This window comes from Pavona decussata, unplaced genomic scaffold (genome assembly GCF_977016875.1).
Source record: "Pavona decussata unplaced genomic scaffold, jaPavDecu1.1 SCAFFOLD_244, whole genome shotgun sequence".
Lineage (NCBI taxonomy): Eukaryota > Metazoa > Cnidaria > Anthozoa > Scleractinia > Agariciidae > Pavona > Pavona decussata.
In genome coordinates this window covers 719,050-743,950 of record NW_028145649.1, presented here as the reverse complement: position 1 = coordinate 743,950, position 24,901 = coordinate 719,050, and the positions used below count along the sequence as shown (strand labels likewise).

The following is a 24,901-nucleotide window of genomic DNA, read 5'->3' as shown; positions in this document are numbered from 1 at the left end:
GGCTTGGCATTGTTTTACCCCAGAAATCTTGCGGTGAAAAATTCCAGTAACCCAGAGTCTCTCCAGGTGACCAACCTCTCTGATCCGCTCCGATCTTTTGGTCAGGGGTTAGATCGTTGGCCCTGGCAACAGCCGTTACCGCCTTTAATTTACTCTCGGTTACGTAGACCCTCTGTACTGATCAATTCACCGTGATTTTTGAAGTTTTCTTTATTTATCTTTTCGTCTACGAATTCCAAGTAATCAGCAATAGCGGCTCTGCCAGATCCTATCCGGCATGCAAAAACGTCAACATTTCCACCAAAATTCACGTGGGTGGGGAGGCTAGGGGATAAATCGTAGAACTCTTTCCATGGCAACCTCCTGACAACAGCCGACACAACAGCCTCAATCACAAGCGACAAAATTCCAATATGGCGGACGAAGATGAGTGACTTTTGAATTTTGAAGTGCGGTGTAAATTCGTTAATAAGTCTTTAGATATAACAATATTTTACCCGATTCAATGAATATAAAACTGGCAGGATCCGAGGAGTGTGAAGAGAAGGGATTCAAACTGCCCAGAACTCGCAATCTTCTCCCATCGAAGACATACCGCGAGAGTATTAAGAGATGGGGAGAACCTTCAGAATTGAGCAGAAGACGCATAATTATTGTCCCTTCCATAAAATGCCCGGCTAGAGATATTTCGGCGACAACGGTGAGCCAAGGTAAGAGGGCAGATAATATCGGATAATTGGGAAAAATTAACGAACACCATCCGAAGTCTTGTTTGTATGAGCGTATACAGGCTGAGCTAGTAAAAACAAGCCAGAATTTAGTTTGTATAAATTTTAGCGCGCTTTTAAAACAAAGCTTCGTCCAGGTCTTCAATAATGGTTTCTTATTGTTTCAATGTGTGTATATGAATAAGCTAAACATTATTCACTGTTGACCCGATCGTCAAATGACTTTATTTTATACAGTAAAGAGACCTAAGCTTACTTTGTCTGCACGCCGAACTTGGGCAAGCATCTTTAGTTTACCTGATAATTTTTCTCGGTAGAAATAAAGTCAAACAGACTAACTCATCATTTAGATGTAACTGCTGTATGCCCTGTAGGGTTGATCTCTCTCTCTTCCTAATTTTACAACAGAGGCCTCTTTCGCACTCGAGCAGTCAGCCTCTGTAGAAGACAGAGGGACCCCCCCTTAAAAGAGGTGGGAAATATCGTCATCTCTCTTTGGTGTATAAAATTCGTTCACAACCATCATTATTTGATCAGTTTCATTGGTGGACATCAATAGTGGTGTTCCCCCAGGAGTTGGATTCAAATTTCCGACCAGCATCCCCACTTGGAAACTGTCTGCTTAGTTTTTTCCTCTTGGTGTACAAACTGATGTCAGTGTCCCAGTAACTTTCGGAGTAGGTGTCGGTGAAGAATTTTTGAGGGGTCAACATATCTGGTTCGATCTCTTCAATTTCAATTTGTCAGGTCAGGAATCCACTTTACTTGGGTTTTTGACCTAAGATCCCTCTTTTCTCTGGAAGACCATGATGTATACTCAGATAAAGTGAAGTGGATAATAATTTTCTGGATGGTTGATCTGTCTGACTGCTCGCATTTATACCCTGACATAATTTGTTTCATTTCAGCAAGACTTTCCAAAATCTGGTTCAGGATTTTTCGATATTTATTACAGTGTGGTGCGCCTTACCATGGCTTAACCCAACAAAGTTTGTTGGTTGGCCACAGTGAGGCGCATCGCACTTAAGGCCTAATGGCAATTAGCAGTTTTAAATTAGCTGGGTACAATTATTATGCACTAGCCTTTCCTTGCAATGAGAGCCCTGTTGTTCATAATACTTTTTCTTCATCATTCTATAAAGTAAATTTTTATTAATCAAAGTTTTATGATTTCTAGACAAGAATGCTCAAGGTGGCTCAGAAACTGACAGCTTTGACTCTCAAGTTGCAAGTTACAAGAGAAGATTACAGGAACGCAAGAGGATCCGCGGAATTTTAAACAACTGTGGCCTAAAACAGGACTGGCTTGAAAACAAGACTGCTAAAACTGAATTGGAAAACAGAGTGCTGAAAAGAATGATACTAAAAGGACGACCTGAGATTACCATTAAAGAGGTATTAACTTGAGATGCACTATCAACATAGAGTCCTACAGGCATGATATAATAATAATAATAATAATAATAATAATAATAATAATAATAATAATAATAATAATAATAATAACAATGATGATGATGATGATGATGATGATGATGACATTTTTAGAGCTTCAGTGTACCTGTACAATATGATTTTTCTTAGTGAACATTAGGATTTAGAGGATTGATTGGGCGATTCCAGAAAATATCCATACCATACCACGGACGGCTTTTAGGATTTCCGAAGGGGAGGGGGGGTTCACGATTATGGAATTCTGAGGGCATGGGGGGGGGCTATTGCGCGTTTTTTAATCAAGGAAATGTTGTTTTCGAAGTTTTGATTCGAAAGATTAAAGTACAATCAAGCATAATTATGTGCAGCCTACTGGTAGCGATCGCGCGTGTTTCCATTCTCAGCTTGTGAAACAGCGGCCGAAAAAGTCGCAATCTTTTAGTTTCGCTTCCTTCACCGTTTATTACTGGGTTTAGTGGACAGGTATTCCAGTCATCTTTGAGAGGAAGACACGGTTACAATTTGAAATGAAGAAAACGTGAGATCGCCTTTTGAGATTCGATGATCTCGATAACATTTATGCAAATTTGTGACGCTACGCCGAAGATGTAAACAAAGTCTGCTCAAAGGCAAGCGAGCAGCCACGTTGAAGTTTCCCCGGTTCCTTGCCGAATTCTACCGTAGACGTTGTACGTTTTTAAATAAGGAAATGCTTTTTCCGAAGTTTTCATTCGAAAGATTCAAGTACAATCAAGTATAGTCTTGCGCAGCGTACTGCTTGCGCAGCAAAGATATTTCAGAAGCGATCGTGTTACATTCCGCGAAAAAGACGCAATCTTGTCCACGTGCTCCGGCGTAAGAGTCGATCGATTGGAAGGCTGCTCTTATATGAGGGTTTAGGTTAATGACTGCTACTTTTTTCAGTAACATTTTGTAAATAAAGTAGATAATTACAAAACAGCAACGATGTATGTTTACTCGTGAGGGACTCGGGCACGTGGAATGGAACATTCAAGACACGCATCACATATCACTGATAAATTTGCATAAAGTTGTTTTCAATGTTGTTGACAATGGGTTTTCTTCTTCCTCGCTATACGAGTTTGAAATAGTTAAGACTAGGTATTCGAAATGTGGTAATTGAAACCACAAGTTTTCTCTTGATAGCGCCTGGAATCACAAATGCAATTTAATTGAATTTTTGGTTCAGAAACTGAAGCCGACTGAAGCATGCGAGGAGTCCTGGGATCCCAGACATTTTAGGGGGCTTCACACTAGAGCTTGTAAGTATAATCTAAGCGCACTTGAAACCTAACTTTGAGTGTGAAGGGGTAAAACCTACCAACTTGAACTTTACTTAGTGACCATGGAAACTTTCGCAGTTCAAAGAAGCCGAAGTACGTCGCCAAGTATGGCCAACACCACACTTGAGAACGTACTTGACCAATAGGGAAAGGGAAACAAATTGAAAGCCACGTGCTGCGGTGCCAGGACAGATAAACATTTTGCCGTGAACTAAAATTAATTAAAAAAAAAAATCAAAATGGATGGTTGGAGATACGCCTCGCAGTTTGAGGACTCCATGGAACAGTCTTTTTTGTAAGTAAACATAAAAAAGAAGGAAAGCCGATTTAAACTTACGATCTTATTTGAATTTCATCTTTACGGACAGCCTGAACCATCGATTTTCAGTTCAGAAGATGTCGCCTGTTCTTTTGTTTTGTCGCCAAGTACTCGTAAACAATGAAGTACCTATGCATTTCCTGTAATGTTAAAACTCTCTGAGTTAATATTAAAGACAAAATAAAGAGTAAACAACATAAAACGTTTTTCCGTTGCAAAGGCTCCATGATTTTCCGGCGAGCAATCGCATTTCTGATTTTACCGCGAACGATGACTGACAGTTTGTGCTTCAAGTGTACACTTTGTCACCAGGTGTGAAGCCAGGTTTTCTAAAGAGCAACTTGAGATTTTCAAGTGCACTTGAATCAAGTGCTTACTTGAAACTAACTTAGCTTGTAGTGTGAAGCCAACATTTGTGCGTGTATAAAACAAGGGGTGAAAAGAAATGATTTTTGTTTTCATCCAATGCGTTGTTCTAGTTTCCTTCTTTTCCTAAAGGAGTTGAATGGCACAAGAGAACAAAGAGGATAAAACTGGGGTAAATGGTGTTTATTATTATAGCCAAATTCGGACTTAAAAAGAAAGAAAATTTTACAGCCTGGCCACTAGCGGTAGGTTTTTCTTGTCGCTGAAGAGTAAAGCTTGTCGCCTAGCGCTGATAGATCACAGCCCCGAGGAGGCATAAATTCATGTTTGTTTGTTCATATAGGCGTTGCTAAAGTCGAAAATGTACTTCCCAGAAAAACCGGAAATTCTGAAGGGGAGGGGGGATTCATGATTATGGAATTCTGAGGGCATGGGGGGGTAACGTATTTTGGAATTTCCGAAGGCAAGGGGGGGTTAAAACATGGAAGCCGTCCGTTGTTGGGTATGGATATTTTCTGGAATTGCCCATTAGAAGTTTGTGATTAGTTGTTAGTCGGTTTAGTCTTTGTGAAGTTGACTATGGTAATTGCCACCCAACCATCGTTTGCTTACTAATAGGTTCTGCGCATCCAGAAGTTTACACTGCCTTTAATAATTATAATATTTGTTACTTGATATTGCACAAATTAACATACTAATACATGATCAAATGTGCATCACAGTGACAATAAAACTATAACTGCCAATTACTAACTAAACATATATTGATCTAGAATGATATCACGACTTTGTGAAATTATAAAATTTGATGAGGTGTTACAGGCTTTTATATGTATCATGGAAAACCACTGGAAAGTCATGTAATTTTGTAATTGTGTCCAGGCCTAGAAAGTCATACTTATTAGACTTTAATTGGGGGCCATGGAAAGTCACTCAAAATGATGTTTATGTAAAAGTTACATACAATGAAAACTAATTAAAAAAGGAATGAAAAGGGAAGAAGATAAACAGTAAAATAATTTAGCCTCTAAAATAACTTGCATGCTGTTGGTAACGTACTGCTGTAAAATTGAAAACCACTCTTGACTTGTTTATTGAATTCATAAAAAAAATTAACTCGTCTTTTGTTTTACTTCTTTTAAACAAGACACCCAACCCACCCCCTGTGATTGAAGAGGATACCCTTGTAACAGGGGAGGACAGGGGAGTGCCCACTATTCGCCAGCCCTCCCCAGCTGCCTTGGCTGTTATACAGGACTACTTGGAACGCAAGAGGCTTCGCTTGCTGGACCTCTTTGCACAAGCTGACAAGGACAAGAACTGGGTGGTTTCACGGCAGGAGTTTAGGAACATCATCCGATCATGGCACATCCCGCTGACGGAGATTGATTTGGAGGATTTGATAATGGCTCTAGATAGAGATAGCAGTGATGCCTTGGATTACAGAGAGCTGGCTGTGGGAAGGCAGACATACTTAGAACAAAGGTTAGGAGTCAGACTGTTTCTGAGGTCAGTGGCTTAACATACTGTATCATAGCATTAGTAATAACATCAAATGTGAGGAAGTGTGTCATCTGATTTCCAAACACTGAGAAATGGGTTGAAAAACAAGGCACAGCCAAGTTTTTTAAAGCAACTTTGATGTGTTTGGAAATCGGATGAAACACTTTCAAGTTCAGTGAATGCAAATATGTCAAATATATAATTATTTTGAATAAGAAGAACCAGAGATACGGTTCGAAAATTTGGGAAACTTTTTAAGTTTTTTAGATCAGTTTTAAGCCTTTTTACCACACCGATCGGCAAAAGAGCGATACATTTTGAAGTTAGTATGCAACTTAAGCAGTTGTGAAAAGAAAGCCTGAAAAAAATTCAGGCTTGAAGGAGATTGAAACCCGAATTTGAACCCGAATTTGCAGAGGTCATGGGTTTAAATCCTGTTCAAGCCTGAATTTTTTTCAGGCTTTCTTTTTGCAACTGCTTAAGTTGCATGATAATTACGAGGATCTTTCTTCCATTGAATCTTTCATCCGCAGTTCAAAATATATGTTACATATATAATTCATATTCATTTATTCACCCTTCACAGGTGTATTACATGTACAAACTCACAGTATAACCAGCTCCCAGTTAGCTTGTTAGCTCAGTTGGTAGAGCACTGCACCGGCATTGCAGAGGTCATGGGTTTGAATCCTGCGTTCAAGCCTGATTTTTTTCAGCCATTCTTTTCACAACTGCTTAAGTTGCGTACTAACTGTGCGGATATTTCCTGTATTTTCAGCCCTTTTCAGTGTTTGAAACTATAGTTTCAATTATTAATAATAATTTTTGCTTGCTCTAAGAATTATTCTTAGAGCAAGCAAAAATTAATCAAAGCAAAAGTTTACAAAATCTTATGATAATTAAGATCCCATTCCAAAACTCCTTCACGGTAATGATTTCCTTTGTTTTATTGTAAGAAAATTATTATTAATGAGTTTGAGGATCAGTAATTTATCCAGTCATGTCTCTGTACCCATCATTGTAAAACCCGATGGGAAGGACTTTAGCCACATATGGTGCATTTGACTTTCTGAAGAACTATTTAATAATTATTTGTGGGTCAACTGAGGTCAGTTCATCCTCCGGGCTTTAAACACTGAGGACCTTAAGGACGGTGCCTACTAATACTGAAGTATTTTTGCGCAGTTTATGACTATGCAGGAAAAGCAGATCTTAGCAAGGGGCTATCGGAATCCAAAAAGAAAATTGGGGGTAACCACACATTTTTTAGAGATAATTATTAAAGTAACAATAATAATTTCTAAAATGCTTTAAAATATAAAGGAATGTATGGCGCTTTTTTCCAAATTGAAGCTTTATTATCTCTGAAAAATACATGGTTACCCCCAATTTTCTTTTTGGATACCAATTAAGAGCACTTGCGAAGTTCTGCTTTCTCCACATAGTTTTAAACAGTGCAAAAATATCCCTGTATTAGTAGGCACCACCCATAGGAAACCTGAACTCGTATCTCAAGATGCACAGAACATATACACAGTAACAAAAGTAGGCCTTAAGCAGCAAAAATGTATGTAGGAAATTGTGGGGACCTTGGTGACTCAGATAGGAAGTGGCTATGCTGCTGATGCTGATGGATCCTTAGATGCCGCCTAAAATGTAACTCGATCGAAAATTAAATTTGCATTCTCTTTACTTTAAAACTTGTGATCGTTCCAACTGATTTCATTCACACATTGTGACCTTGAATTCCTTCAGGAAACGTTGTTCCAATGTTTTATCCACTACTTTGCACTTCATTTGCATTCAAAACCTTTGATAAATTATGGGCTAGGTTTCTGTTTTTACATGTATTTCTAAACAAAGTGCAAAGCAGTGGATAAACCATTGGAGCAACATTTCCCGAAGGAATCAAGGCCACATGCAAAAACTACAGTGAATCTGAGCTAAAACACTGAAAAGGTAATCTGAAATCAATGCGAATTTTTACCGAGCTCTTCCATTGCTATAAAAGAGGTCCATAGTCCATTCAAGACGCAGGGACTAATGCTTGTCAACATTCTATATTTCCTCAGGGTTAACAAGCAAACTGGAGAGTTCCTTCATGGTCCTGCTAACACCAAATCAGCAAAAAGACCAGAAACAATTCCAGACGAACCAGAACCAGCTGTGGATCCTTCTCAGGAAAAATGGGGCAGCTCAGGAACACAGAGGCCAGGGTCTCCACAGAGACCTACATCCCCTCAAAGACCTCCCTCAGTGTCACGGAGCCCTGCCCAACAGAGACCCTCGACTTCCCCTCAGAGAGCCTTTTCACCCTCTCCAGGCCAGCCCGTGCCTTTTGTTGGACAAAGACCTGATTCTGAGCCCCAGGCACGAGGGTCACGCCCTTATTCTCCCTCTAGTAGTAGTGACTGTAGTATGTCACCAACTCTGTTGGAAATTCCTCCTTTTCAATTGTCAGAGAAAGTGGAACAGTTGACCCAAGATGAGGTGAGAGGACTTTGTTTCTTTTTCGCCTGCGTAGCTGGAATCTGGTCGTTTCGCTCGAAAGTCAATTCGCCCGATTTTAGATCGTGGTCTAACAAAACTTTAATTGGAAAAAAAACTAGAAGACAAACAAGTAAATTGCGAGGGATAAAACGAGCAGGCAATATTACTCAGTACAAATTAATTGTAAAACCAAACTGAGAGCTCCATGTATAAAAACCTTGACACGCCGAGTTTTTTCTGAGATCTTACGGATGTACCTACATGTGACATGAAGAGGAAAAGTTTTGCACTTAGCCTCGCTTTCATAACGAGGCTCACAGCAACTCGAAAATGCTCTATTTAATACTTTACAGACTTTATTTGAAACATTTGCTAAATTTGTATCTAAGTATCCCGTTCGTACAACAATTATTTCTGGGGAGATTAGAAAATGCTATGAACTGAACTTCCAAATTTAGTCAAGAATAAGCCACAATCAGTTTTTACCAATACTCCATTTTACAGTTGTGTGCTTAGTGACTTGGCCTAATGGATTGTAAGCAGGGCTGGGGGTGACCTTGTTTTGATACAAACCTCTCTGCTTTTCATATGTAGATCATGCTGTTCTTATGCTAACTAGTTTGCATTTACATATGAAAAGCAGTGAGGTCTGTATCAAAACAAGGTCACCCTCAGCCTCGCTTCCAATCCAGGGCCAGGTCACAAAGCACACAACGGTAAAATGGTCTATTCAAGGTATGAACTTAAAAAAAAGTCTGGTATTAACATGACAGCAACCTCTCTTGCAGATAAAAGACAGACGCTCGAAGAAACAGCAGAAACGGAAAGAGAAAGAGAAAAAGCAAAGGAAGAGGGTACCCCCAGAGAAAGTGACCGTCGCGCCATCTACCATGGGGGGTAGGTTAGGGGAGATGGTGGACAGGTATCGCAGGATGACCATGAAGGAATATAACGACGTGGTAGAGCTGTGTCAGATGCATGGAGTGCAGGTCAGCAAGGCACTGCTTGGACGAGGTGAGTTTTGTTTGTAGTTGATTTACGGTGCCATCTAAACTGCGAGGAGTTTTTATTTTTCTTCAAAAATATAGAGTTCTAAAGTGTGACATCACAAATATTTGAATTTTTTAAATTATGGGATTTGTTAGTGTATTCAGAAAGAGTATAATGAAAAATGCCCACTCGCCAAAAATAAGCATCTTATTGCAATTTGGGGGCGAGATTTTAGCTCTGTTATGCCCTGATGACTCCATACAAATCCTTCTAATTTTGTCTTAGTTCTTATGTTTGGAACTGAGCCAAAATTAGAAGGATTTGTATGGAGTCCCCAGGGAATGAGCAGCATTGATGTTATCTCAATCTTTCAGGAAATTCAGACAGTTTCATTTGTTAACTGCATTTTTGGTGCCTTGTCTTTCAGTTCTGCTTCAACCTGAAGATACACCACTGTCACAGATAAAACTAAGAGCGAGGAAGCCTGGGCTCTTTTCAATATCTACCAGGCATCACATACCCGCCTCTAAACACCAGTCTTCCGCAGCCGTCACCAGCTTACGACGTCCGAAGTTTAGAGACCTGGGTCCTAGCACGTGACATATGCACATTTGTAAATACAAACATAGGTGTCTTGTAGTGTTTAAAAGACTTTATTTTTTGTCACAAAAATGTGTAAAATGTTATATTTATTATACAGATATGCAAATATGAACTCTTGAACTGTAAAAACTTGCCATTTTTGTGTTCTTTAGCCGAAGAAATAAATAACGACAGAGATTCTAAACAATTTGAAAAGGAATCTGTCAATGATAATCGTAAAGTACACGTCATGAATATTGGTGATATTGGTGTTAAAATGTTAAAATTTTCAGAGTTAGGTGATTTTACCTTAAGTCATTTTGGACTGATTGCCAACTTTTTTGACATCTTGCTGTTAACTTTCTTTGTATTTCCATAGAGCTACCGACTGCATGTGCGAATGAGCAAACATTTTTAAGTCCAAACTGACTATTCGCCGAATAATAGACCATTTCCAAGTTGCTTTTGAACCTCGTTATGAAAGTGAGGCTAAGTGCAAATTTTTTATCATAAAAATTATTTTTCATTAATATGCAAACAAAACCAATTTCCATATGAAAAACTTTGCTCTTAGCCTCGCTATCATAACTAAGCTCACACCAACTTGGAAGTGGCCTAATCAAAATGGCGTTCGCTGAGGAATGTACCCGGGAAAAGGTGTGTTTGATGAAGAGACAAAGCTAAAACAAAGTGGGAAGGATGCACTAAGAGGATATTTAGGAATGAACTATATTGCGGTGATTATTTTCATCCTTCTCGTGGTTTTCAGAACTTGTCAGTCAATCCACTATGCGGGAAAAAAATGGCGTCTGAACATTTTACCACTGACAATACCTTGCGAACCTAATACAGCCAATAGGCACATAGCCATATTTTTAATTTTTATGGCAAAATTCGCCCCTGTACTAGCAACATTGTGTATGCTAGGTTTGTAGTTGTTAAAGTTTTTCTGTGCGTTTTTAGGGTTTTCGTACCCTAAGAATTATCCGTAAATGTACCATTCGCCCGATACAGTGGATTCACTTGTGCAAGTTATCTGCAAATACGGCGTAACTACCTAGCCTTTTAAACAGTGTTCTGTTGTTCTTCAGTTAATTTCAGAGGCAATAATCATTGAAACTGCTAATGTAATCCTGCGCCCGTTTCTGGCTTACACAGCGTAGTCTTCCTTACAGTTTCGCCACCAAACCTTCCAATCTCTCGTAATCATCCACCGCCCGTGGGCGACAGCACTTGTGGATTCTCAAGGCGGTCACCTGCTATTCAACTGTCCTTTGACATCCCAGCCTTCAACTACCGAACTGTTCATTTGGTGAAGCACTTGGAAAATCCAGCTGACTCATTTAATCTCCCAATTGATAGCATTTTAGCTTTACGTCTTTCGGTCTTCACCTGATTTCGCTTTCACCTTGTGGATCTTTTGGCCTTCTTTTGTCTTTTCTTCCTTTTCACTTCTTCCACTGCCACCTTCCCACTATCCTCACAACTTGTCTCAGCTTATGAATGCAAAAGAGAGAAAGCAGTTTTAACAACTGTTTTAAAAAAGCGCCTTGTTTATTTACTGTAAAATTCTGAATAAACGCTCCCAAATCCTTCCGTAGAAAAACCCCCACTCCTCCACTCCGATATAAGGTTATCGACTGTTATGACGCGAAAGCACAGGGTGGTATTTTTGTGCCAAATTTTGCCGGTTTGAAGGTTGCGTGCGACATTACAAGGTTACCCCCAATTTTCTTTTTGGATGCCAAAAGCACTTGCTAAGTTCTGCTTTCTCCTCATAGTTTTAAACCACACAAAAATATCCCTGTACTAGAAGGCACCACCCATAGGAAACCTGAATATCCCGAGATTCGCAGAACGAATACAGAGTAACAATAGTAGGCACCCTCCTAAAGCTATTTTATTGCCAAAGTCAACCAATAGTAAAACGCAAAATTCCCTCCAAAATTAAGCAGCCCCACCCCACCCCCCAAAAATAAGCTCCCTTTCAACGACAGAAGCCCAGTGCTTCTATTGTACAACAGTAATGTAATGTACCTTTCATCCCAGGCATCAACAGGGCCCCGCTCTTTGTAGGATACTTTCCGCTAAAGCCAGCAGGTATTAATGGCGTCTTCACCAAACTGGAGAGTTCAGCTGAGGAAGAGGAAATTAAAGTAAAATATCGTGAAAAATTACATCATGGAAAACTACAAAAGCGATAACTGATTTTGTAAAATGTCAAAACCAGCATTTGAGCTGTTCGGCTCCATGCCAGCGTAACACCTGAGAGGCGCCCGAGCGCAAAACCTTCTATCAATGTACTTGAAATTCTCGCCGCTTTCTTCTTGGACTACGAGTAGTTTTCTTATTTTTATCAGGGCGAGTGGAGTGAACGAAATGCACGAGTGCGCGCAAAAATCCCTCTACCCCCCCCTTCTTGAAGAAATGCAACGCGCGTTTGTCCTAGCGAGAGGCAATTTTGCCGCCATTCGCGTGGTTAGCTCACTGACAGTTGTTTTTTTCTGTCTCACTTTCACATCTTTTGTGCGAGACTGTGACATTGCACGGTGGCAAAACGAAAGGTTTTTTCGCTAAACCTAAGTTACAATGCAGTATAAACAGTAAGTTGTAATACACTACAAGAAATTTCTCTTCGCTCTTTTAGCTCTTCACACAGCTATCCAGAAAGAGACTGCCAACAATCTAGAGCTGCAAGCAAAATAGACCTTAGAGTGGTTTTCATTGAGTGTCGTAAAACCAAAACCAAAGTAATTACTCTGGCCAATCACCACAGACGCAAACAGCGTAACGAACCAATCAGAAATCGAAGCAAATATATGTAACCAGCACCAAGCGCGGGAAAACGTGTGCGAGTAAAGCACGATTGGTTTTGATTTTGCTGCTGATTGGTTGAGAACGTGGCACGTATTTTGCTGGCCAATCACAGAGCGAAGTAAAGCAAAACCAAAGCAAAGGTGAAACTACTTTCGACACTCAGCTGAATTCCGCTCTACTGGTATTCTCGTTATTAAACTGAATCCAGTTTGCGCATGAGGCTTAAGCAGAGGGAATCTTCACAGGCAAATATATATTTTTAATATATTCCCCTGCAAGGGCCTCCACTGCAAGCTGCTAGATCCACATCAATACCAAGGATACAGAAATTGTTTATTGGAATGCTCAATACCTTTCATTTGCTTCAGCTTTTCCTGTCTCTCTTTCCTTTCTCCTGAATCTCCAAGATCTTCTAACCTGTGTGAATGCTCGTCAAAGGCAAATAACTAGTAAGAAAGAGTTTTGCTGCCAGGGGTTGCCGCAGTGATATGGTGACTTCATTCGTAAGAGCTGTACTATAACTATGAACACTGGAAGTACACAAGCCAAAATCTGACAAAAGAAAACATGAAACCGACGGCAAGCGCGGGAAAATAGACGGGCAGCCGGCAGAAGTCACATGTACAGGTCACATAATTTTGCTTTAAAAATCTTTGTATCTGATTGGCCAATAATTTTGCATTGAACTTAAGTGACACATGAAATGCCACGCATATGTTTGAACTGCGAGTCACAAAATGACGTATTTAAGGCTGCGGTTTTTTGGGACACATTTTTGAAATTCCAAAATCAGAATACCTCGAAATATTAAACAATTACATTATTCTTCTAAAACATTAATAAGAATTCGACTCGTTTACCTTAGCCGTTTGGATATGTTTTCGTCACCGGGCAACAGATACAACAGAGATTTTTCAGTGTGTAGTTTCCTTTTTCAGAATACACAGAATATGGCCCCAGAAAACGCGCCCTAAAAGTTTCTTTCGTTGGTAATAATTGGAGCATACTCAATGTAAGAGTTTTTGAACAGCGCGTGGGGAGAACTATAGAATTTAATCAACAACCACTTTATTGACATCTACTTTGTCTTGAAATCTTTGTAATAATCCCTTTTGAACTTCACAAAAGGATACAAATCTTCATCAACTTCAATGTCCATAGCTTTGGCGGAGGCAAGAATCCAGTCATTGCCAGACTTTTTCCGTCTAAATCTACAAAACAACACATGATAAAGTTATAAATAAACGAAAGGAAACACAAATGAGGGGAGGTGTCCTCGTGCCCTAGCGATTAGGGAGGGCCCGGGTTCAAGTCCCGCTCTGACCACTTGGATTTGTTTCACGGTAGCCCCGTTTTCAAATCCAAGACCACGCTTTGTAAATGGCCAACTGCTTTGCCTCCTAATAGTTGGAATTTTAAACAAATGTTATGTTCAGTTTGTATATTTTTCATTGATTTATAGTGTCCTCAATTTGCGCTACAGTGCTTAATACTTGACACTTAAAGGCGCATTGTTAAGGAGATTTTGCTGTATGTTGGTAAAAACTGCTAAAACATTTGGCAATGACAAAGAACCACTTCTTTAACATGAAATTGCTCTTAGAGCACCGAAAAGAAATTATGAAAGGATTTATCCAAGGAATCAAAGAATAAACTATAAACTACAGTTTTTAGCGATTTCTCCAAAACTCACAGGAGGAACTTGAAAATACTGGCCAATTTTTTCAAGTTGCAATCCATTTCCATCCTATCCATCTGTAGACAAAAATGATTAATTTTAATTCCTGTACACTAGTAGGGTTATTTTTAACAAAGTTGAACCATTATTTTATCGTCTCCATCGATACATATAGGTTTTTTCGCTATTCAAAATGACGCTAAAAATAGGAGACACTGTCCCTTAAAATGAAGCCATTTACTTTTATTTTATTCGAATGAATGAATGAGAAGTTTTCCATGTTTATGCTGCGGTGTTCTTGAGAGTCACAGCGACATGTCCACAGAATTTTGCTGATTGTCTTTTACTTACATGTGTTCTTCCTTGTCAATTTGTTTAGCAAGCGAGATTCTTTTTCGTATGGAAGACATGAAAGCTACGTCAACAGGGAAGGAGTCGAGGTCGTTTCCTGGAACAAAAATGTAAATAAACAGGAAACAAATGAAGATTTGTGAAAATGCGAACATTTGGTTGGAACAAAGAAAAAACTCTGATTCCCAACGACAATACAACCCATGATGCTAGGCCCTCTAAATTGGGAGTTAACTGTCCATTATAAGGGGCGAGATATCTCTTATTTGGGGGCTACAGGTCTGGAGCGAAACGTTTTAGGTACGATTCGACCACAAATCCTCACACCATCCCTGCGTTGAGCGTCTTCATGATTTTCTTGTAAGATCCCAGTTCTTCCGGCCCCACAAGTACAACACTTAAACCTTCCCTGCTGGCTCTTGCTGTACGACCACTGAGATGAATATACAGCTGTAGAAACAACAAAGTAAGAAAATGAATATATTTATCGAATCTACAGATCTGTATGAGAACCATTATTTATTGCCTTATGTCTTCCAGCAGTTTCTGTTAGAATCTGCGAAGTACCATTTCTCGAAGCACAAAATTAATTTTGAAAAGACACAAAGTTTCGGCTAACTGACAAGCAAATGACCTTCCATAACGTAGACCCTCGTTAGTCGGTGGGAAAAATGTCCAAAACACACCCGAAAAATTGTCGGTGACTTAACGGACAGTTTTGAAGTTTCAATCCTTGCCTAATCTTGAGGTTATCACGCACCCCACCCCACTCCTACTGGTACGTTTCAACATACGTCAGGATCCTTGGGAACTTGATAGTAAATCACGTGCTCAACTGCTGGTATATCCAGACCCCGCGCGGCCACATCTGTAGCGAGAAGCAAACCAGTAGAACTTGACTTGAACCTGAAAAGCGGGAAAATGACAAATCAAGATTAACGTGAATAACACTTTCCTGAGTATACCTGTGTCACTCACTGAACAATACATCATTCTCACTTATTTAACAGGCTTAAAATAATTATACAGTCAACTCCCTTTATTGCGGACACCCTCGAGCGAGAGTCAGTGTTCACTGAAATAAATTCTCGCTATTAAATAGCAGCAATTTATTTCAGTTAAACGTCTGTAATTTAATTTTGCCGCAGATTCAGTTGAATTGATTGTACAATCGCATTTATTCCATTGCGCATATGCCACACATGGACACTCAAACCCTAGCAGTATACAGGATGTTTGTTCCATGAACCTAGTTTAATGGCCTTAGCTCCCACGAGTCTCCTGTAGCTCAGTGGTAGAGCAAACGAACTAGTAGTCAGAAGGTCTTAGGTTCAACTCCTGATAGGAGCACTCAGATTTCCTTTTTCAAAAATATGCCTGTGTCACTCACTGAATAATACATCATTTTCGTTAACCAGATTATTATCAAAAAGCGTCTTTTCGACTGATTTCGACAAGATTTAACGTTAAGTATAACACATGATTTAAACTGACATGTCCAGGTTCTTTAACCTCTGTCTTTGTTGCATACTGGCGTGTAAAACCCACGGATCAAAGTTTAGCAGTCTAAACAATGAACCCAGTCTCCTAACACAGTCGACCGTATTGGAAAACACCAGCGTGCGGCCTGGGTAACGGGACAGGAAATAGTAAAGATACAGATCCTATAAAGCAAAGGAAGGAAGGAAGAGAAACTAAGATGAAACAAGAACTAGAGCTTGGAGTAAGTGTGTGACTGTTGAAAACAGCACACTTAAGTCGACAAAGGCACAATGAAGAGTCTCTAGGCTGATGGCGTAATTTTAACTCTTCCATTCTACACGTACATGAAAAAATTCAGTACAAGGGTTGATTTAAACTCTCCAAAAGAACTTGCAGTTTAATAGCGTCGATTTCTTTCTTTTTTTTTCGGGGGGGGGGGGGGGTGGGGAGGGGCATTCACTTGAAAAGTCTTTGACATTCGAAATATATGAGAACAATGAGAAAATCCCTGTTGACACTTAATAACAACAATTGACTCTTGTTTAAATGCAACTTGAAGGAAAGTGGCTTGCTAAAATATTGAGATTCCTACTGAACGCTTTCTAGGTGGAATGACAGGCAATCTGTGAATGGAATTTCTCCAACTGAATATTTTATGTTGCAAATGCAGAAAAATTTAATACATGCTGATAAAGAAGACAATTCATGAATAGTCCCCTAGTTATTTTCCTAGCGATAGTAAAGCGACCGAACCACGTAAATCCACTGCCGAGTGAAAATGGCCTGCTTATATATTTTTCTCTTCAACCTTATGTTGTGTCCCCTCAAAGAAGGAAATTCTTGTGTTCGCTCATGTATTTCGCTCGCTTCACTATCCCTTAAAAAAAAAAAGAATAGGAGAAGTCTAATGTTAAAGATATAGCAACAAACCTTTTCATCAAGGAAGCAAGAAATCTTTGTCTCTGTTAGCGTTTGCACTGTTCCTCTCTTGTTTGTAACATCAATCACTTTACAACTGTTTTTATGCAGTCCAACTTTGTCCATTAACGACACTAAACACAGAGACCAAAAGAGATTAGATTACGCTATACAGTCGAACCTGTATATAACGGCCACCCTCGGGACTTGAGGAACTGGCCGCTTAATAGAGGCGGCCGCTTAATACAGGATCACTAAAAATACTCACTGGGCGTGGTCTAATGTCAATTTTAATGGCGTATCATTCAAAAACATTTCATGCAAAGAAAACAGTAGGACAATGAACACTCTTTCAAGCGATCAATACTTTAAACAAAGTTCAGTGCCAGCTTGTAACAGCTATAATATACGCAACATTCTGTAAAAGCACTGTGCAATAAATTGTCCTCTACTCTTCCACGGCATACAGTACTGTATTTCTATGACTTACAGTTCACAATAAAATAACTCATTCCGTCATTTCATAGTTGTTACGTTCGAAGTGGAGTTATAACCGAAATGTTGGTAATTAAAAGAAGTACAATAGAAAAAAAATTCTTCAAGTTAAAATAGAAATAGAGTAACAATTACGGCGACTTAAAAAAGTCGGACACGTGCATTTGGCGCTTCGGCATTTGAAACTTTTGTTTGTAGAGCAAGTCGTTAACTCTCGACACTGCCAGCGACAATTCCTGTTATCCACGGTACTGTGCAAACGCCCGTAGTTGTTCTGCATGTTCTATAGCATCTGACAGTGATCTTTGAAGGCGATGATTTTTCATTCTCCATCACATGACAGAGGAACAAGCTAATTAAAGAGGAATTTCTAGCTAATTAAAGAGTGAAGCATATTCAAAACAAACTTGTTTTAGCGTTCGTGATCAGTGGTACTGTACTTCAGCACATTGCGGACATCTGAAACTGGACGTTAACGATACTAAACGGCCGACTTATCAGATTACAGTAGCTTTGTACATGTTATTTCGTTATCGTGACGATGGATCGCATTTTAAACCCAATAAAATACCGCATAAAAAAACATATGGCTTAGTTTCCATTCAAGGGTGGCCGCTTAATACAGGTAAAAATAACAAAGAAAGACAGACATAGGACTGCTACAGGGTGGCCGCGGCCGCTTAATAGAGGTGGCCGCCTAATACAGGTAACAAATACAGCGTTTGTATGAGCGAAAAATCGGGACTTTGAAAATTGGCCGCTTAATAGAGGGTGGCCGCTTAATACAGGGCCGTTATATACAGGTTCGACTGTAGTTAGCATAACACACAAGGCTGAAAATTATGAAGCATCCAAAGATTCTTTTAAATATCACTACTTGAGAGGAGCAGGGATGGCGCAGTGGTAAGACTGCTTTCGCCTCCTGCCAATGTGGCCCTGGTTCGATTCCCAGACTCGGCGTCATGTGTGGGTGGAGTTTGTTGTTGGCTCTCAACCTTGCTATGAGAGGTTTTTCTCTGGTAGTCCGGTTTTCCTGTCTCCTCAAAATCCAACATTTCCAAATTCAAATTCGATCTGGAGAGTGTCCCCATGCTGTAAAGCGCATTGACCATCTTGTCATGGATTTGTGTGCTATACAATTACTTTTACATTATTTTTTTACTTTACAAAAACAAGTACACTGTATACACCTGTATGCACGGCTAAAGGAAATGATCACCAAAGATACAATGTCTTGATGTTAAAACAAGTTCTCCCAACTAGCACTAAAAGGAATATATGAAGACCAGTAAGGAGATTGTACATGTTGATACTGGGGCTTAAACAAGAAATTACCCAAGGCTTCTCCTCTTGTGACACTCTTTTCTTTTCCTTTTTTCTTGAATGATTTGGGACGAGTCAAGGTCGCAGAGGAGATAAACTTCTGCAGCGTTTTCTTGGCAGCAGTATCTTTATGGGACAAAGATTGAAATGGTGTTAGGCATTTATAATCATCATGTACAATCATGAACAAGAAATGGAACAAAGACCAGAATTACTTAGATTAATCAGACGTGTTTTGGTTTACACTACAGCAATGGAATCACCCTATATAGAGTACTCAAGTGTGATGTAACAAAATAAATTTGAATTTTTGAAATTATGGGATTCATTAAGATGATTGGAAAGAGCATGATCATGGCAAATAGGCATCTTATTGCAATTTGGGGATGATATGAGACATTAACACTGTTATGTTCTGATGACACCATACAAATCCTTTTAATTTTGTTTAGAACTTGTATGGAGTCATCAAAGTACCACAGTGCTAATATCTCACCTCCAAATTGCCAGAAAATGCTGATATTTGGAGAGCAGACATTTTTCATCATGCCCGTTCTGAATATCTTGAAGTAAATCCCCCAATTTCATAAATTTAAATCTTGGGAAGTCATCACTTCAGAACTCTTTTGCACATAATTGTATGCAAAATGACGGCAAAAACAACTTTACTTGTGATTGGTTGGTCATCCTCTTGGTGCTCTCTACTACCACTGTATGGACAAATGAAAATTAAGAGTTACAATGTACATTAAAGGGGAAGTATCATGGGGTTTTTAATATCTTTTGTTAAGATTATGAAATAAGACCTTCAATCAGCTGCCAAATAATTCTAGAATGACGAGAGGAAAGAAATCAACTCAATTCTCGAAAGGAACAACTCGTGATCTGTTCTAGCGCATTTTGGAAACAATAATGCGAGAACTTGAAAAACATTAGCCTAACATTTTTTAAGTTTCAATCCATACTGACCTAGTCTATCTCTGGCCAGAGGCACTAATCGACAGTTTTATTGCACTAGGGTGATAATTTATAACAAACTTGACAATTATTTTTTTGTTTCTGCTTACAGAAAAACGTTTTGGGGTTTTGAAATGACAGCAAATTTGCATGATACTTCCCCTTTAAACTCAGAGTAAAGTTGACACAAGTTTATCCAAGGCTCTTGTTTATCAGGTACTAGACAGGTAGAAATAAATGTTTAGTTTATCAACAGAGATGACAACTGAAGGTAATTTGGCCAACCCAAAGACATTTGAACACTGACATTTCAAGCGTTCTAAATCCCTTAGTCAGAGTAAATCAAGGAAATGTGGGTTGTATGTGTTTAGTATATAGTGTGCAGTGGAGCTATGTTATTGGTGGGTGCATAGTAATGTGAACAACAAAAAGTGTTCACTGATTCCTTGGGGATCAAGAGTGCCAATTTGGAAGATGAATTTGTGTTCTAAAGTTTTGCAGGGTGGCCTAACTTCTAAGTCTGTGGCTCCTTGAAATTTGCCTTTTAGTTAGAAAACGGCATTCATTTCATGACCCTATATTCAATTACATGTAATATACATCTAACAGGCATACCATTGGAAAACACTGTAATTTGATTGACTACACTACTCATTACTTATTTTACAATCACAGAGAGTGTATACCTGCCAACTTTTTCTGAGTAAAACGCGTGAGATTTTTGTCTCGTCATGACCGGGATTTCCGAAAACGTCCGAATCGAATCACTTCCGAAGATTTTCCGAAGACTTCCGAACGTTGCCGAAAATGTCCGACGATATTCCGAAAACCTTTGAACACTTTCGACTCAAACGGATTGTAAACATTTGAAAGTTTTTGCGATTGTTATAATTAGGAACAAAGGAATAATACACAACAAATCTGAAATGAAATGAAGAGTTTTTAGAACAACTCGTCCGGAGTTCTGAGTCAGGCGTGAGATATTGTCCTTGATGCGTGAGATCGATGTCATTAGTCCCCAGGCGTGAGACTCACGCATAATGCGTGAGAGTTGGCAGGTATAAGAGTGAACAGACTTCACAAACTTCAAAACATTTCATTTTGGTGGAACATGAATCAAGATTTATAAAGGTAATTGAACTGAGTAGAGTGCAATTTGATCTGAAATCATACGCGTGATTTCAAAATCGAACAAGCGCGCGCTGCGAGTTTGATTTGAAATCACAAGTATGATTTCAGACCAAAATAATATTGCATAACACAAAGTTCAATTACCACTTTCTTACACCTATTTTGAAATCACACAGTATTATTGCCAATACTAACATACTATTTTTGTTACTTCATTTTCATTTTGATGGGCTAAAGAAAGGATGCGAGTTAGAGCAAAAAATGGTGCAATTTGGGAATAAATCGCACTGTTGAGAGCCAGTCAGATTGCAAGGATCACCAGTGATTTCAAAATGGGTTTAATAAATACTAAAACAGCGTTTGCTAGTTGGCAAGGGATGCACCCTTATCAATTACAGTGTATCTCATGGTAGAAATCTGGCACTCATGATCATTCTTGTGGTAGACATAAAAAAAAAAAAAACACATTCCAAATTGCGTTTGGAGTCGAGATTGTATAGGTCAATCAACGAATGAATGAATGAATGGATCTTGGGACATGTATCTGGCATCCCCTGCAGATTTTACAGGGCCTGATGGCATCATCACCAACTTGGCAAAGGGGAGGGAGCCTGGGGTCAAGATGATCAACAAATGCACTCCCTTATCTTTGATTATATATAAGTAGTTATTATTGTTAATTAGATTTCTTGCCCTACCTTGTCCTATGAATAAGATCTAGGAATGAAGAAAGTTCTTGAAAATGTCCTTGTTCCACCATTCTGTCCGCCTCGTCAATTACAAGGAATCTGAGGTGATCCAGCTGGCAGACATGTTCCTCTCCCTGCAATGATGTATGTGTTGTGGTTTAAATTGTTTTTGGTTTAAAAATGTATTGTATCTCATGGACAGTGCACTACATGTACTAGGCATTTTTCAGGCAGTTTACACGCAGCACTCACCTCTGATATCAGATCCCACAGTCGTCCAGGAGTGGCCACTACGATCTCAGGACACTTGCGCAAAAGTCTTTGTTGCTTCTGTGGAGCCATTCCTCCAACCACAGCCACAATCTACACGGACATATTCCGATAATATTATTAATATAATATTAAAAAAATAACAATAATAAAATAAGCCTTGCGGATCTAAAAAGATTAAAGTGTTACAAGCTTTCGATTCCTTCGCTGAATCTTTTTCAAGTGAAATGTTAATTCAAGTTATGAGACTTGAGGTGGTGTGAGTCACATGACAAAATGTCCAAAAAGCCCACTGGTAGTTCGTAATCCCTGTCTTGATTGAAAGTGAGACCCTGGCACTGTATCTCGATGGCCTCTCTGAACGTCCTTCTCAGGATATCAGTTTCCTTTACGATAATGTTTGTTGAAGACATGCCCAGGGAGTGTCCTGAGTTCTGGTGATTGCAGAAGTAGAAGAAGTACTGACAGCAGCTTGGAAAACGGGATACAGTATTTCTGATCAGGCCTTTACCTCTTGACTAATGAAGTGTGCTTTGCAGCTTGCTGGAGGTGAGTTCTTATTTGCAGGGCTAATTCTCTTGTTGGTTTCATAATCAGAGCCAAGAGAGGTCTTTTGATCTTGTCACTGCCCAAGTTGTTGTTAGTGGATATCTCTTTCTCTCCTTTAGATTCTTGGCTAGCCTTTTGCTGCAGGATGTGTGTGAGAATTGGAATCCCAAATGCAAGAGTTTTACCTGATCCCTGTCAGACAACAAGAAGTAGACGACAGTAAATTGAATAAAAAATAATTTTTTACTGTGTGAGTAACTGTTACTCACACAATCCCTATAACAAAAGGGAAGACCACATGTTAAATAGAGCTCAATTATTGAGTGTTGGAAGTAATTTCACGTTTACTTTGGTTCTGCTTTACTACAGTCCAAGACTGGTTTAGAAAACTTGCACCACTTTGTCAACCAGTGAAAGGCACTTGACCAAAACCAATCGTGACTTGCCCACATATGTTTTCCTGTACTTCCCCGTTGCCAGTTTCATGTACACATGTACAGCTGTATTTTCTTTGAATTCTGATATCCCCTATTACATGTAATTTGTAGCAGTTTGTAGGAAGCAAGGCCAATGGCTTACTGTCACCCAACAATATACGATCATCTGAACAAAGAAAAGTTCAGCACAACCAGCTCAAGTAGTTGTCTGAAGGTGCAGCCTGCTCAGCAAGAACTTGCGCTCTACCAACTGGGCAAACGTTAACCCACAAATGTGCCATGTTTATTTACCTCTACGCACATCTACACTCTACACTTAAGTTATGAATAACGGGGATTTCCTACCTCAAATTGTGGTGGGTAACCAAATATGACATTGTGAGACACAAGCGGCCATAAACGTTTGCATTGACTTATGTACACCGCATCGTTTGCTCGGGGGTTAAGGGAAGATGTCATAACAAGTCTTACCGTGCTTCCACAGAGAAAATAAAGCCAAAAACAAAATATAAAACTAAAAAAGCTAGGTGTCTAACATACAATTTATGCAGCTCTCTGATGTCTCTGTGGTGGAATATTGCTGGTGGTAGTGACAGTGTCTGTATTGGAGTTAAGAGCCGTTGTCAGTAACTTTCGAGAATCCGGCGACAGAAGCGAAAATTCGAATTTTTTTTTATTTGCCCCAAAAGACCCTTTTGGTGAACTGTTTTCAATAATAATATTCAAAAGTTCCAGCGAATTTTTTTTTCGGCAAAAATTAGGAAAGTTCGAAATCGGCCTCAACGTGCCCGATGGCCCGATTGAAGTTATGCAAATTAGTACATTTTCAAAACTCTCGTTCAAGACAAGGCAACGTTTTCTCGAGTTGACACTTTCACAATCGTTTTTACATCCCTTTCGCTCGCTTCCAAACTATATTTTATCTCGACCTGAACATTCTTTCATTTGAAGTTAGCAACGTAAAGAATACAATGTTAATTTGCTATTTCTTAGATAGAGTGATTTTAGCCATATTTCAGATGACCATATCATCGGGGGTATACGAATATACTGGTAATGAAATAACTTTTTTGAACGGGTAATTTTTCTTATTTATCATGTTAAAATATTTAGTTTGGCCCGTGAAAAGCGAGCGCGCTAGGTCGAGATGTGTGGAATGCACTTTGACACAATTCGCCATTTTAGCACTTCATGTTCCTCCTGTTACTTTGCACGTGATACAGTTCACGGAAGCTTTTAGATAAAAGTCAAGGTCTCTGGTTTTATTTCATGCTTTAATACACGTAAATAACTAGCTTTAAACTTGAGAGCGCCCCATATTAGCATTAAGTCATCAAATGATTCGTTTCAGGTGAAATTTTCGAGTTTATATTGAGCCGTTCAAGTGAGATGAAAGAGCCGTTCCCAGCTGGGAAACAACTTGAAATCAGTGAAATTAATACCCTGTCTCTCATATCATGCTACACTTCCAAACTACCGTTATTTTTAAGCTAGAAAGTGTAAATGCTCCCTTTTTGCGTGACCTAAAACAGAATTTCCCTTAAATATTACGAATAAAGTCCACTACAATAAAAAACTGAAAAAATCGCGCACCGACGTAAATGTAAACAGCCGTTTCTCAACTCGCCACATGGGTGAAACGCGTCCGTTGTTTTACCTCTGTATACATTTATGACCAGAAAGTAGAAACAAAAATTCTTCTCTATGCCCATCTGTATAAAAACACTTGCCAACCAAGCTTTTGTTTTTCTGTGTGTTTGTCGAAAATACTGAAGAACAGTGCAACATTGTTACTGACTACTTGACTCATTCAATCACAACCGGATAACACGACTGAATACTAGATATAAAAAAATGCTCTTAATTCTCTCCAATCGTTACTCACATTATATCCGGCGATGTCACATCCCCGAGGCAAGGCTGAAAGTTGTCTCAAATTCCGCATATTAGAAATTTAAAGTTTTGAACAACGCGAACAACTTTCATTGCGTGACAAGTGAAATGTGATACGCAAGCGCGCGAAAAGCACAGGAATAAGCTATGTCAACATTTGCGCTTGTGATGATAGTGCAAAAACTAGCAATACGT

General features: G+C 39.2%; 3 protein-coding genes across 3 annotated transcripts in view; 2 read left to right on the top strand and 1 right to left on the bottom strand.

The window, feature by feature from the left end:
* LOC146457280 (uncharacterized) overlaps positions 1-24,901 on the top strand; it is a 139,683-nt gene that overhangs the window by 18,435 nt on the left and 96,347 nt on the right. The window lies entirely within an intron of this gene.
* Positions 396-9,924, top strand: LOC146457284 (uncharacterized). The gene is made up of 6 exons (XM_085092037.1): positions 396-710; positions 1,906-2,123; positions 5,299-5,636; positions 7,727-8,144; positions 8,933-9,158; positions 9,562-9,924. The coding sequence occupies exons 1-6, from the start codon at positions 506-508 to the stop codon at positions 9,732-9,734; spliced, it is 1,578 nt and encodes a 525-aa protein (XP_084948163.1). The 5' UTR covers positions 396-505; the 3' UTR covers positions 9,735-9,924.
* On the bottom strand, positions 10,730-21,916 carry LOC146457283 (ATP-dependent RNA helicase DDX24-like). The gene is made up of 13 exons (XM_085092043.1): positions 21,810-21,916; positions 21,567-21,691; positions 19,450-19,490; positions 18,793-18,906; positions 16,975-17,096; positions 16,057-16,226; positions 15,357-15,468; positions 14,898-15,012; positions 14,563-14,662; positions 13,667-13,744; positions 12,886-12,950; positions 11,754-11,852; positions 10,730-11,212 (listed from the first exon to the last, which is right to left on the bottom strand). Exons 1-13 carry the CDS (start codon positions 21,897-21,899, stop codon positions 11,121-11,123), a joined length of 1,323 nt encoding a protein of 440 aa, XP_084948169.1. The 5' UTR covers positions 21,900-21,916; the 3' UTR covers positions 10,730-11,120.